Source organism: Plasmodium gonderi (assembly GCF_002157705.1).
Source record: "Plasmodium gonderi DNA, contig: Pgo-contig_94, whole genome shotgun sequence".
NCBI classification, from domain to species: Eukaryota; Apicomplexa; class Aconoidasida; order Haemosporida; family Plasmodiidae; genus Plasmodium; species Plasmodium gonderi.
The window spans coordinates 81,367-95,182 of NW_021629025.1; the positions used below are offsets into that span (position 1 = coordinate 81,367).

The window sequence follows — 13,816 nt, forward strand, 5'->3', positions numbered from 1 at the left end:
AACTATTAATTTTATTTTAGTAACGGATGTACAATTATTTTATTTTAGTCTTTTTCTAAATTATTGTAGAATATTAACGCTATCTTTTTAAAATTTATATCGAAATTAATATATGCTATAATTTTAATTATAATATGATAACAAGAATACAACCTTACAAAAATGCACATTTTCTTAATTTTTTTTGTAGATTTATGTATGGTGTGTAATTTTTCTAGTACTTTATATACTATAACAGCAACGCTTTAGTAAATATATGTGTATATTTCAATTTAAATAGAATTTTCATTATTCTTTTTTCTATTTATAGTGCTTTTCATTTTTAAAAATAAAACTAAGACATAATAAATTTTTTTTTGTTACTTTTTTGAGCAATATTTAAGTTTTATTTACTTATAACTAAATAACGCTTCCTCATAATATTCATAAATATATGTATATGTTACACAATTATGTTATAATTCATGAATTCTGTACTATATTATAGAAGACAATACCGTGTTAAAGCGGTTAAGAATAGAATTAGAATGAAAAATTATGTTGAAAAATATATAATATATATTACATATTCATCGAGTGAATAAACCACAATAAAATAGTAGTAGTATTTTTTAAATTGTTTATTCATCAATGTACAAGGAACATAAGTATGTATATTGGTAAAATATATTCTGAAAAAAAAATATCTGATTAGATCATATTTTAATAAAACATAAAAATTATTAACTCATAGAATAACAACTTTTGCAGAAACTTAAATTATAATCATAAAGGTTGTTATACACAGAATACATTAAAGAGTAAAATCTGTTATGTTCATAATAGGCTTTTATTAATAGGAATGTAAATTTTTTTAAGATGAAATGATAATTTAGGAAAAACAAAAATACATATCGATACAGTATCATAATATATGCAATAAGAAGTATATTACAGTTCTGTAAAAAAAAATGTCTTTAATGTTGTATTAATTTAGGGAATCATTAAATAGCATTAAAACAAATCTATTAGGACTACTTCGTAATTCATAAATTTTCTCAAGAGATAACTAATTTTTTGATGTATTCAGTTTTATAAGTAATAAGCGACTAAAATATAATAATATCATTTTCATACCACAACTTTAAATTCGTCAAGTTGGTATATCACTTAACATTATGTAATAATAAAACTAGTTCATTAATATCATTTTGTGTATGTACTTCTTTATAAAATTTATAGAGTGTTTATACTTATCAGAGTAAAATAAATGTTTTTCTTTTCAATGTGATATAAGCGCTCAACAATAAATGAGAGAAAAGAAAATGACTTGTGGTAGTAAAATAATATATATTTTTTTTATTATTGAGGGGTTAAAACCAATACATCAATATGAGTGAATTTTTTTAAAGATTTCATAAATTTTACATATTAAAAAATAATATATTAAAACAAAAATTTGAAGACCAATGTACTTTTATAATACCCTCAAAATAGAGTTACCAACATAATAATTAGTCTTCGATAAATACCTCAGTGCTATATTATTAATAATATAGTAATAAAACAGGAACATATTGAATTAAAAGTAAATAAAATAAAAAAATTAAATGCTCAAAAGAAATATTGTATAATGTTATTTTCTTTAACTCTAATTCAAGGACAATTTCACAATTACTATAATTGCAACTGTTATTATAGATATTAAAATGATATCATAATTGAAATATATGATTATATATAATATTATCAAAGGTATTACTTCATAAATTTCATGTACATATAAAAAACATTTGATAAATATTCTTTTAATATTAATCACAATAATTCATAGTATATATATTCGATTTATTGTGAGCAAAAGTAATATGTGTCTTGTCTTCATAATTCTGCTAAATCAGTTATTTCACAAATATTGTGAGTGACATATATTGCGTGTATATAGATTATATAATCTTTTTTTTAAATTATAAAATCAAACAAAGCATTTATTCTTCATGAATATTGAAAACAAGAAAAAAATATATAATTCAATAAAAGTATATTTATAAATATATATTAATTGTATTAATATAAGATATATATAATCCATATATAAATTTAAAATTATGATATATATAATTATATAAAGATTATATGTTAATCATAAAAAAAAAAAGAGCATAATAGAATTTAAAATTCTATAAATTAATAATAGAAATACATAAAAGTAAATAATATTTATTAATGATATAAAGTAATTATTAAATTTTATATATATACCAAATGTTAATCGTCATAACAAAACATGAGAAAAATATTTTTTAATAAAAAGTAAAGATAATATATATACTTAAGATATTATGACATATTATAATTTACATAATTTATAGAAAATCATGTGGGAATATTAAAAAAAATATAAACAGTATTCATAATAATACATTATATAGTGTAATAGACATTTCTTAAGTAGAAAAATTTTTTTAAAGGACCAAAAAGATTATTCCAAAGCAATAAAATGTCCTTGTCATACACAATCTACATTAATATTTTTAAATATCTATCCATATCTTAATGTAGAATGGGTGAAAATTATGTACATACATTTTTTTCCATTTGTATAAAAGAAAAATAAATTAAAGTATTTTCATATTATAAAAAAGAAATTAATAAAATAAATAAGATATATTAAAACTTTAATATGTTATAACATTATATATGGTGATGCACATTTAATATATGATCATTCTTATCTTATATTACTCATATAATTATAACATATATCATAGATAGTAACGTATTAAAACTTATATTATAAAAATATCAGTTAATATAACAAAATAATTAAAAGAGTATTATTGTATTTTTAGAACATTTTTTTTTTTTTAATTTAGTACTTTTGAAATATAATAAAGAATAAAAAAAGTATATTTAGGTTTTATGATCATTGTTCCTATAAGGAACAATATATTTGCACTTATCTTATTATAAGATTTATAAAATTATTAAATATAGTATTATTATAATGAAAACATTATCTATTAAAAAAAAAAATTTGTATATATGAAAATAATGATTTATAATCTTCCTTAAATAACCCTTAAAATATAAACTCCTACATAATATAATTATAGACACATTATACTGAAGTGCGTTCTATGTAGAGCGAGAAAATATATAATACATATTATATATCACAAATATTCTTCAAAAAATGATTATGCAATTTTATTCTCCCGTAATAAATATTATTTAACCATATTATATATATTAATAAATTCTAAAGAAAATTTATATAAAAATATAACATTATTATAATAAAAAAAATCCTAAAATGATTTGAATTGGCAATATTATAATTTTATTATAAAATTCAAAAGTATTATTATATTTTATTAAATTAAATAATAGCATGTTATATGAAATTTTATTTTGAATATTATATTCATAGGTTTTTAATTTTTTTTTGTGGTATGATTAAATGAATTTTTTTTTTTATTTTACAATGTTACACATTTATTGCAAAAGTAATTATCCATAAAGAAAAATAATATATATCAATTTAAATTATATTTTAATAAATCAGATAAATGCATACTGTGCTTTTTAGAAATATGTGTTATTTATGTTTCATATATTTAATTTTACATAAAGGTATTTTTTTATTTAATATTTAGTACACAAATATAATGTCAGATAATGAAATTAGCATTATATGTTTTATAATTATATTTTATACTGTAATTCTTTTTTAATTAATATATTTCATCTTCTATTAAAATGATTTGATATTCACAAATATATTTATCCATATTGTAATATGCTCTTAAGTTCTCTTTTCTTTATAGTTTAAAATTTTAAGTTCTCTTGATGGTGAAAAAGAAAAATTGGAAAACTATGATGAAAGTAAATCTTTAATGTTAAATAATTATTGTAATAACTATAAAGAGAAGTCTAATAAAATTCTTGAAAATGATTTCTCTAATATTTGTACGAAAGCTATTTATTATTTACAAAATTAGAAAGAAAATTTTAATTCACATGATTTAGATATAGGCTGTACATACTTGCTTCTTTGGATGTATATTGCATATTTTAAAAGAAACAATCAAAAGAACACAAAAAAAATTTATAATACATTCATTAATGCATTTAACACTATAGGGGACCCTATATGCTATTGTTATACCAAGAACATTACTAGAGGCGTAATACAAGAACTTATAGGTATATATGATATGAATACTAAGTCTTAAAATTTCTTATATGATAAAAAAGGTTCTTGTAATGAAACCAAATGCAAATGTGGTAAGGAATGCGCTGACATACATATGAAACATATTAAATCTTGTGAATATAGTGATTACTCTTATTTTTGTAATGAATTAAAAAATATTAGAGAAAAGTATAAAGCACAAATACAAAATGATAATTGCAAAAATTACACAATGCAAATATTACCTTAATTCAAAAAAACGAATATTATTTTCCTCCTGATAATTCCATTTGTTGTGATCCAAAAAACATCTTCATTTTTATTTATTATGTATAAGGCTAATTATTATAATATTTATATATATTTGCTCTATAATACTATTTTCATTAATATCAAAAAAAAAAAATACTGTGAACAAATTATATATTAAGTACATTATTTTTTTATATGATTAGTTCACCCCATTTTATTCTTTCTTTCGATATATATTAATTAAGAAGGAAAATAAATGGAACAGTATAGGTAATGAATACATTATGTTGTAAGATTATATAAATGAAACTATTATTCCTTGTAATAATAGATAAAATGTGTGGTATCATTCTGTCTAATTTTAGAACTGTATATATAATTCGAAAGAGGTATTTATTGTAAACTAATAAAAATAGTATTAAACAAATAACATGAGCAGCATACCTCATAAAATATTCATATAAAATAATAGTTATAAATATAACAAAACCATATATCAAAATAATTTGCAGATTAAATATAACATATTATTTGATTGCCTAAAAATTGTGATTAATAATAATATGAATAAATTATATACATAGTCTGCTTTCATGTAAGTTTTCTAGCATGAATAAGATGTTTTTAAGTTTTAAAACAATATATTATAAACAAAATAACAATAATATATATTTAATTATATAGAAATTAACATAAAAATTTAAAATTCTATATATAATTAATTTATACACATATAACACTATTTTATAAGATATTATTACTGATAATTTATTTGCGCTTGTTAAATATACATATAATTTTTTTGTATTAAACTTTTTTTTTTTTTATAATTCTAACATATTATATAATACTAGAAATTTTATGCGACTCCACATTAATTATTTATTTTAATGGAATTTCACTATATATAAGGTTATTATTGGAAGTATAGGCATATTATTGAATATAATATACTTGTTATACTATTTTTTTGTTTCACTGTATATAATTGATATATTCCTAATTTTTTTTTTTTCTTTCTTTTTATTAATATGGAGAATTATTTAATTTGTATAATTCTTTTTAAATAACAAAGTGAATACATCGTCTTAGTAAAAAAGATAAAAAATAGCGTACATACATTTTTTGTTGTTGCAATAAAAAGAAAAAATATTATATGTATGAAATATAAGGAGATGAAAAATATTTTGTAACAAATAATTCCTTTATATATTGAAGTTGTTATTTTTTATGCGCCCTTGAAAAAAGAAATATTAATACAGAAAATTGTATTTCATAAATAGCTTTCCCATTGTCCATTGGAGTGCACATAAAATGTAATAAATATTTCAGCTATAATTTATATATGAAATATACAATGAATTTATGATTGCTTTATACAAATTTAAAAATAGAAGAATTAACAATTTCGTACAAAGGAAATAACTCATAGTATGTGTTTGTACTTACCCATATTACTCATGTGGTAAATTAGATGTTACTTTAATACACTTTCATAATTAACGAACTGAGATTTATGTTGAATTTTTTTCTTTACATAAATGAATTAAACTTATATCTAAATAAGCATTTATTCAAATCAGCTTATATTATTTGTTTATAAATGTAAAAACATATATACATATTGTATTAAATTCAAATAATACACATTTATGAGAACAATAATATAATTTCTTTGTATAATGGAATAAGAAAATATATTAATATGAAAAGGAAGAATGCATTTACGACAAGTGTATACGTGTGTATCATTACATGAAACAAAAACAGTGCATATTTTTTTATCAATTTAAACAAATATAGATAAGTATATTTGTCATACAAAAAAGCTTAGGTATATATATTTCCGTGGAAGCAATGTGTATTTATCGAGAACATACTAATGCTCAGATAATAGTAAAACATTAAAATTAATTTATTCACGGAAAACATATATTATAAGTGTTCTGGAATGTAGTAAATTATCATTAAAGTATAATTTTAAAATACAAAAACAGTGAAAAAACTAGCAAATATACACAAATTCATAAATATATATATTAAAAGCTGCACATAAATGTTTCTAATTTATCTTACAAAATTGAGTAGTCCAAATAAATATAATATTTTATTTTCTGTTATATGGATATCTTGCTCATGGATATTAATTTTCCTAAAAAGTGTATTTTGCAATTATATACAATGATTTACACTAATTTGGGCTTTCAAGTCTTTTATATTTTGTTGAATAAACACATTTACCAAGGTAAAAATAGCTGCTGTCCAAAATAAAATAAATATGTACGTGATCATTATCGAAAATAACTATCTTAAATTGTACAATTATATTACAAAAAACGCCTGAATTATATTTTAAACAATACCAAAGTGAACCGTACAAGAATTTACGAAATATATATTCTAGTTTCAAATCAAAATTGGTTGTATTGTTACAATAAAAAAATTACTGTAGGAAAAATGGAACAAAAATGTGTGTTTCACATAAACATTTTAAAATTTTTAAGAAATTTATATTTTTTGCTTGATTATCAAATGTTCTTTTAAAATTGAATATTATTTTTTATAAGAGTAAATTTCTTTAAGCAACTCATATTTTTTATTTAAGAATACATTTATAAACAAAAAATTTACATCACAAATTAAGTTGTACTTTCCTATAAAAATTTTAGCAAAAGTTATCATTTATTTTTTTAATATTATATCATCTAATAGCACAATAAACTATATTTAAACACCTTCTTACATGTTTTCTATTATGCATAACAAATATCCTATGACTTATGTATGTAATAACATATAAGGATCCTTTGGAATAACAGATATGCATTAGGGACTTTCAAAAGGGTATCTATTATAAAAATTATGTGTATACTATTTGTAAATTTCTTTATTATTTTAAATAAAAAATATATCATGCATAAATATTTTTAATTATAAAAAGGATAAAAAAATATTTTATGCTCAATTTATATATATATTAATATTATAAAAAAAGTACATGATATAATTATGTTTCCCCAGAGCATATTGATATTTGAAGTTGTATTACTTAATGAGGCTTAGAAAATGGTTATAATGCATTATGCTCCATGTTAATTAATTCCCCACAATAATTGTATTTAAAATTTTACTATCAATAATCTATTAATAAATAATTATATAAAATATATATAACAAAATGATATTTAAACTATAATATAATTCATACTTTATATACAATTTAAGACAATAAATGAAATGTTACATTTATTACATTCTTAGGGAATGAAAAATAATTATATTCATTAAAAAAGAACCCCAATACATAATAACATATAAACCTATATTAAATACTATTAGATATTATAATTAAATAGCTTATTATATGTGTACTTAAATTTAAAAATATTATTGATGTTGATAAATTATCATTTTTTAATGTTATAATTGAATGATAAATGAAATCGAAAAAATAATTGTAATTATATATTAAATAATAAAAAAATATAAATAAAATATATGTGTATACACACACTGAAAAAATGTTAATATTAGTATGTATGAACCAAATAATTAAAAAAAAAAACACTGGTCAAATAGCATAATTATAAATGAAATAATCCAGATATGTATTGAATATAATATAAATGTTAGGTTTCATATATTCATCTAATTAAACTACAATTTATTATATATATATAGAACTGTTGAATTAAGACGAAGGTTTTATTACAATAATTTATATAATTCATAATTTTACAAATAATAAATATTGTTTGTAACAATGAAAAACCTATATAAATGTAATTTAAAACAAATTTACAAAACAATTTTTTCTTTTCAGTGCTATTAAGCATTTTAAATAATAATTATAACAGAATTATATTATTGTATAAACTTACAATAAATCTTATTACATATATTTATACTATTCAGGAATATGTCCATTCTTTAAAATACATATTTTTAAAATTATTATATATACAGAATAATATTCATTTGTTTTGTACACAACAGTTTTTAGGTTTTATATATAATCCTACCTATAATTATTTTGCTAACAATAATAGAATATTTCTCTCCCTTAGATATTGAATACATAAGAGCTACAATATATATAAATGCATATTCTAATTTTATATTTTCTTATTTCCATTAATATAAATTATTTAATCAAAGACTAAATATGTAAAGAGTATATTTGTATGACACTTAATATTTTAGAGATTTATAAATTATAAAACATAAAATTAACATACATAAACATAATGCATTGTTTCATGAAAAAGCTCATTCTATCACATTAATATATTTGTTTTTATTTTATGTATGTATTTAATAGATATGCTAAATTTTGTCTTAATTTATAATCCAATATATAAATTGTTTCATGTCATCAAGCAGTTGGGATAGAATATCAGTAAAATATATTTAATTTACTAATAATGATATCTCATTGATTATTATTATTAAATTTAAGTGGAATTTATATGGATTATAATTATATTCATTATTATTAAAACGTGCATAATATATCTTAGAGATATCTTATTACATCCATTTTAATACAAAATAATTAAATATATTCTATGAACCTAAATATATTGAAATGCTATTATAACATAATTACGATTTAGAAAGTTAGGAAAAGCTTATTTTATTTTTTCATTCAATTATTTCATATTGTGAAATATTTCATTTTATTGAAAATTCCATATTTTAAATTAAATACATATATGTATACTTCATTGTTGTTATTATATAAATATCATACTCATACATTATTATGAATAAATAATCAATGATGTCATTGTTATTTGTAATTATATATATTATATTTTTCTGTTCTATTAGATGCATAAAATGTATTTATTTTTTGAAGTAGAACATTGCATTATCACTCTTGTACGAAAAAATCAATAATCCCTAAGGTGTGTCTTATTTATTTATTTTTTACTAAATCAGTTATAATAAATCATATGATCATTAGAATTAAAATATAAAAGAAATTTTTTATATATCATTTTATTTATTTAACCGCTTTTTGTTATATAATTACGATCTTCATGAAATTTAAATATTTGTTATATGACTACTATTAAAAAAATAAAATTATTCTTAATTAAGACACTGGATCATATCCTTACATTGGTTATATTGTAATATATTTTGAAACTTTTAGTTGAATTTTTAGGAATGTGTGTTTCTAAATTCAATAAAAAAATACTTCGGATTTTGTATAATTATAAACAACAAATTTTAATGAATGAGTTAATTTTATAATGTATATACTGTTAGCATATACAATCTAACGCATAATTTAAGAAAGAATAAAAATAAATGTGCTTTATACACTTAATGGAGGTTCTATATGTAATTATTTTAAAAATTGTGTGGATAAGGAATTATAAATATATTATTCATTCTTTCGCACGTAATATAAATATTTTTTATATCATTACCATGATTAAATGATAATAAAAATTTATGTGCATTTTCTTAAAGACAATTTTCAATACTTCTTTCTGTAAAATAACTAATACATATAGTTAGTCTAAAAATAATACATTTCATGACATGGCATTATTTTATAATATACACTTTTTATATAAAAAATAAGAATTCAGCTAATTATACGTATAATACATTTATAATGAAATCTAAAAACAAAATACGATTGTACATTAAGATAGCTATTTAACTAATTTGTAATAAAGTAATTCAAAAATTAAAAAATTATATAAAAATAAATGTAAATACATAGTATATTACTTTATCTTAATCACGTAAACTATAAATTCTTATAAAATTCATGCAAAAAACAAAACATGTTAGCGTTATAATTAATAAAAAATAATGTGAAGCATGCGCTGATTAGGGTAAATATAAATTAATAATTATTTTAATTATACATTAATTTAAAATAAATTTATATAAAATAATTTTAAAATAAAAAATTACTTCTTATAAAAGTAAAATGTTGTACAAAATATTAAGTGAATCTTATAAAAATTATTACACTTTCTCATAAAAAACATTTATATGTTATATGATTGTGCAGTGCTATATCAGTATCAGAAGTGGAATTCAAGTGATATACAAAATTAGCATTAAAAAAATATGTTTTATAATTCATGCCTAAATAGAAATAATGCGTTTCATATAATTATAGCTTTTGATTAGTGTAAAAACATGTAAACCATATACCTTATATTATTTCACATCCTAAGTTTCCTTTCTGCATAATGAACAAATGTATATTTATTTTATATAATGCTCAAAATAAAAAAAAAAAAATTTGTAAAAAAATAAAAAAAAAATTTCGTTTGTATAATGAACAGGGAAATATAAAATTAATTTCTTTAACGCAATGTAATGTCTTTTGTGATTCATGTTTTCATTTATTAAATATTTATATAATTTTAGGTGAATAATACAATGAATTGTTAATATAAGGGTTAATGATTCATAGCACATCATGATTATGATATTATCTCAATTGTTCTAATCTATAGTGTGATAAAATTAATCTGTTCATAATATGCATATAATTTATATGTTGTAATATATATAAATGCATTTATAGTTTTCATTTACAATTTATCATAATTATATATCAATCGTTGCATAATATGAAATCATAGATACATATTACGTGTCTTAATTATATATGGTTTATGTAAATTATTATTATTAATGGTCTTACATGAATTCTTGTATAATAACAAATGATTTTCTCATATATAATTCCTAAGGGAGAAAATAAACTTACGATATTCGTAAACAAAATAACTTATGTATAATTTATAGAATTTTTATATGGGCAAATAAACAAAATAAAAATATCTGTATTATATTTCTTACAAAAAACAAAGCATAATTTAATTCATGTAATAGAGTAATTTAATATATAATATTATAATTTTTAACATATATTATTATCAAGTATAATTAATCCAAACACATTATTTTAAGTTAAATCTTTTAATTCCAATAACAAAATTATTGTCATGTTAATAAATAGATTATTTTCTTAAGCACAATTTGAATAATTTATTATAACTTTTTTTATTATGCAATATTTAACATTAACTTATATACACTTTTATATATTATAAAGATAGAATGCTGCAATGTAAAATAAGAAATGTCTTAATATAATATATATTTCAAAATTAATATATTTTAATGATCTAATTATGATCATTATAAATATGTATTTAATAATATATAGAGAAATTATCTAAGGTTAAAACTGTGTAATATATTAAGTATTTTAATTAAGCATTCCTTTTTTAGTGTGTTATAAACATTTATTATATAAATTTGTTCTATTTTCATTTAAATAATATCCTATGTCATTTTATTTATTTTGTTATTTCATTAATATATATCTTATTGTATATATATTCTAATATCTCTTTTTTTATGTTAACTTAATGGTACTATCTAATATATGGAAATTTTTTTTCTTGTCTTTCTACATTTATTTTTATCACCAAATTTCAATATTACCTTTTAAATAATTTATCAAATCACTACATATTATATGGTTTATGTTGGTATTATGCAGGATTATATATTGCGCATTGAAATAACAGTTAACACTATTTTGTATGCGCAATATGCTTATGATTTACTTGCAGTATTATTTTTATAAACCCTTAATATCTCTAAAAATATTATAATTTGATATATTCCTCACTATGAGGAAAAATAAATTATCGGAGATATTAAAAGTAATATTCATGCACCATGGACAATTATTATTATTCCACTATCATTATGATCCAGTTTACTAATAATAAAAAAAAAATTCTCTGAAATATATACTTAAGGAGACATAAAATTTTAATTCTATTTAGGTATATTTTGGTGGGCCATCCCTAGGATTGCCATCAGAACAATTTTACAAAAGCTTGGATAGTGAATTCTTTAATTATAAACCTAGAAACTTATGGAAAATAACCCATGAAGAGTACGAAGCATATAGAGGAATATGTGAATCCTTCAATAAAGATCATGAAAATGATTGGTTCAGAAAACTTTGTTTAGTACTATTAAGGTACATTAGAAACGCAAATACAGTAACAGATAACCAAAATAATGACTACGACGATTGCGCACTTTTGAATTTTTGGATATACGAAAGATTATCTTTGATATATAATAATAATTATTCCATCATTACTACCATGTTTGCTAAACTTCAGTTATTATGGAATACTCTTGTTTCAGATCAAATATATAAATCATTTTTCAGTAAATGTAATCCTAACTTTCATATACACGTTAAGAATAATTGGAGAAAAATAAAAGAGTTATATGATTATTGTGTAGATTATCAAACACTTTATAAAACTGCTGTAAATTTTAACCCCAATCGCAATTATATTTATAGATATTTAAAAAAAAAAGCTCCATTATATAAAGAATTTGAGAAAAATTGTCTTCACGATAACAATAATAAGTGTTTAGAATTCTACAATAAATGTAAGGAATATGCTCCGGATCACGTGATAAATGAGATTAAATGTATAATTGAAAAGAAAAGCAATAATTCTCATAAATATGAATTAGATTGTAAACGGGAATTAGGGACTCAATCCGATGGGGTGTTAGTAGATGGAGGTGATGATATGCTTGATTCACTAGATGGACTTACAGTTGATGTTGATTTATCACCATCAATAAAAGGAGAAGATGAATTTGTTGGTTTATATGTAAACAGTGAAACCTCAAAAACTATAATAATATTAGGAAAGACATTTCTTGGATTGACACTATTTACTATTCTTTCTGCCATTTTGTATAAAGTAAATATATATTATACAAATTTTCTATGCACTTTCTTAATGCATTTAATTCCATAAGAAGCAGTAATTGATAAATATATATGTTATTTTAATCTTTCTATATACAAGTATACACCCATAGGAATACAAATGCACAAACCATTTCGACGGAAAAAAAATAGTATAAACCACATAGATGGAAAACAAGATGTGTTATTTGACTATTCATCAGGATCATATAATTTAAATTATATGAATGGAGAAGAATATTATGTAGGATACCATAATGAGTAATATTTTATGATTCAGAATATATTATAACGATATATATATTAAAGGGCAATAAAAATAAGAAAATATATGTTAAAATTATTATGTCAAATAATATGAACAAAAAGCAAAATAATATTCAATATGTATTAATAAGCACATTGCAAAAACACTTTTATAAAAAAAAAAAAATAAACTAAAAATTGAATAAAATATTTATTTATTATACTAAATAATCCATATAAGAAAAATTATTATATATATATACAAAAAATATGACTACTCCTATTTTATTCTATATTGATAATTATATCTCATAATAAATAATATATTAAACATAAGA

General features: G+C 19.3%; 1 protein-coding gene across 1 annotated transcript; it reads left to right on the forward strand.

Moving 5' to 3' along the window:
• Nucleotides 1-12,114: 12,114 nt before the first annotated feature.
• Nucleotides 12,115-13,497, forward strand: PGO_000970 (variable surface protein; the record flags this gene model as incomplete). Its single annotated transcript, XM_028690867.1, has 3 exons — nt 12,115-12,147; nt 12,274-13,224; nt 13,333-13,497. The coding sequence occupies 3 exons, from the start codon at nt 12,115-12,117 to the stop codon at nt 13,495-13,497; spliced, it is 1,149 nt and encodes a 382-aa protein (XP_028546668.1).
• Between the last annotated feature and the right edge of the window lie 319 nt (nt 13,498-13,816).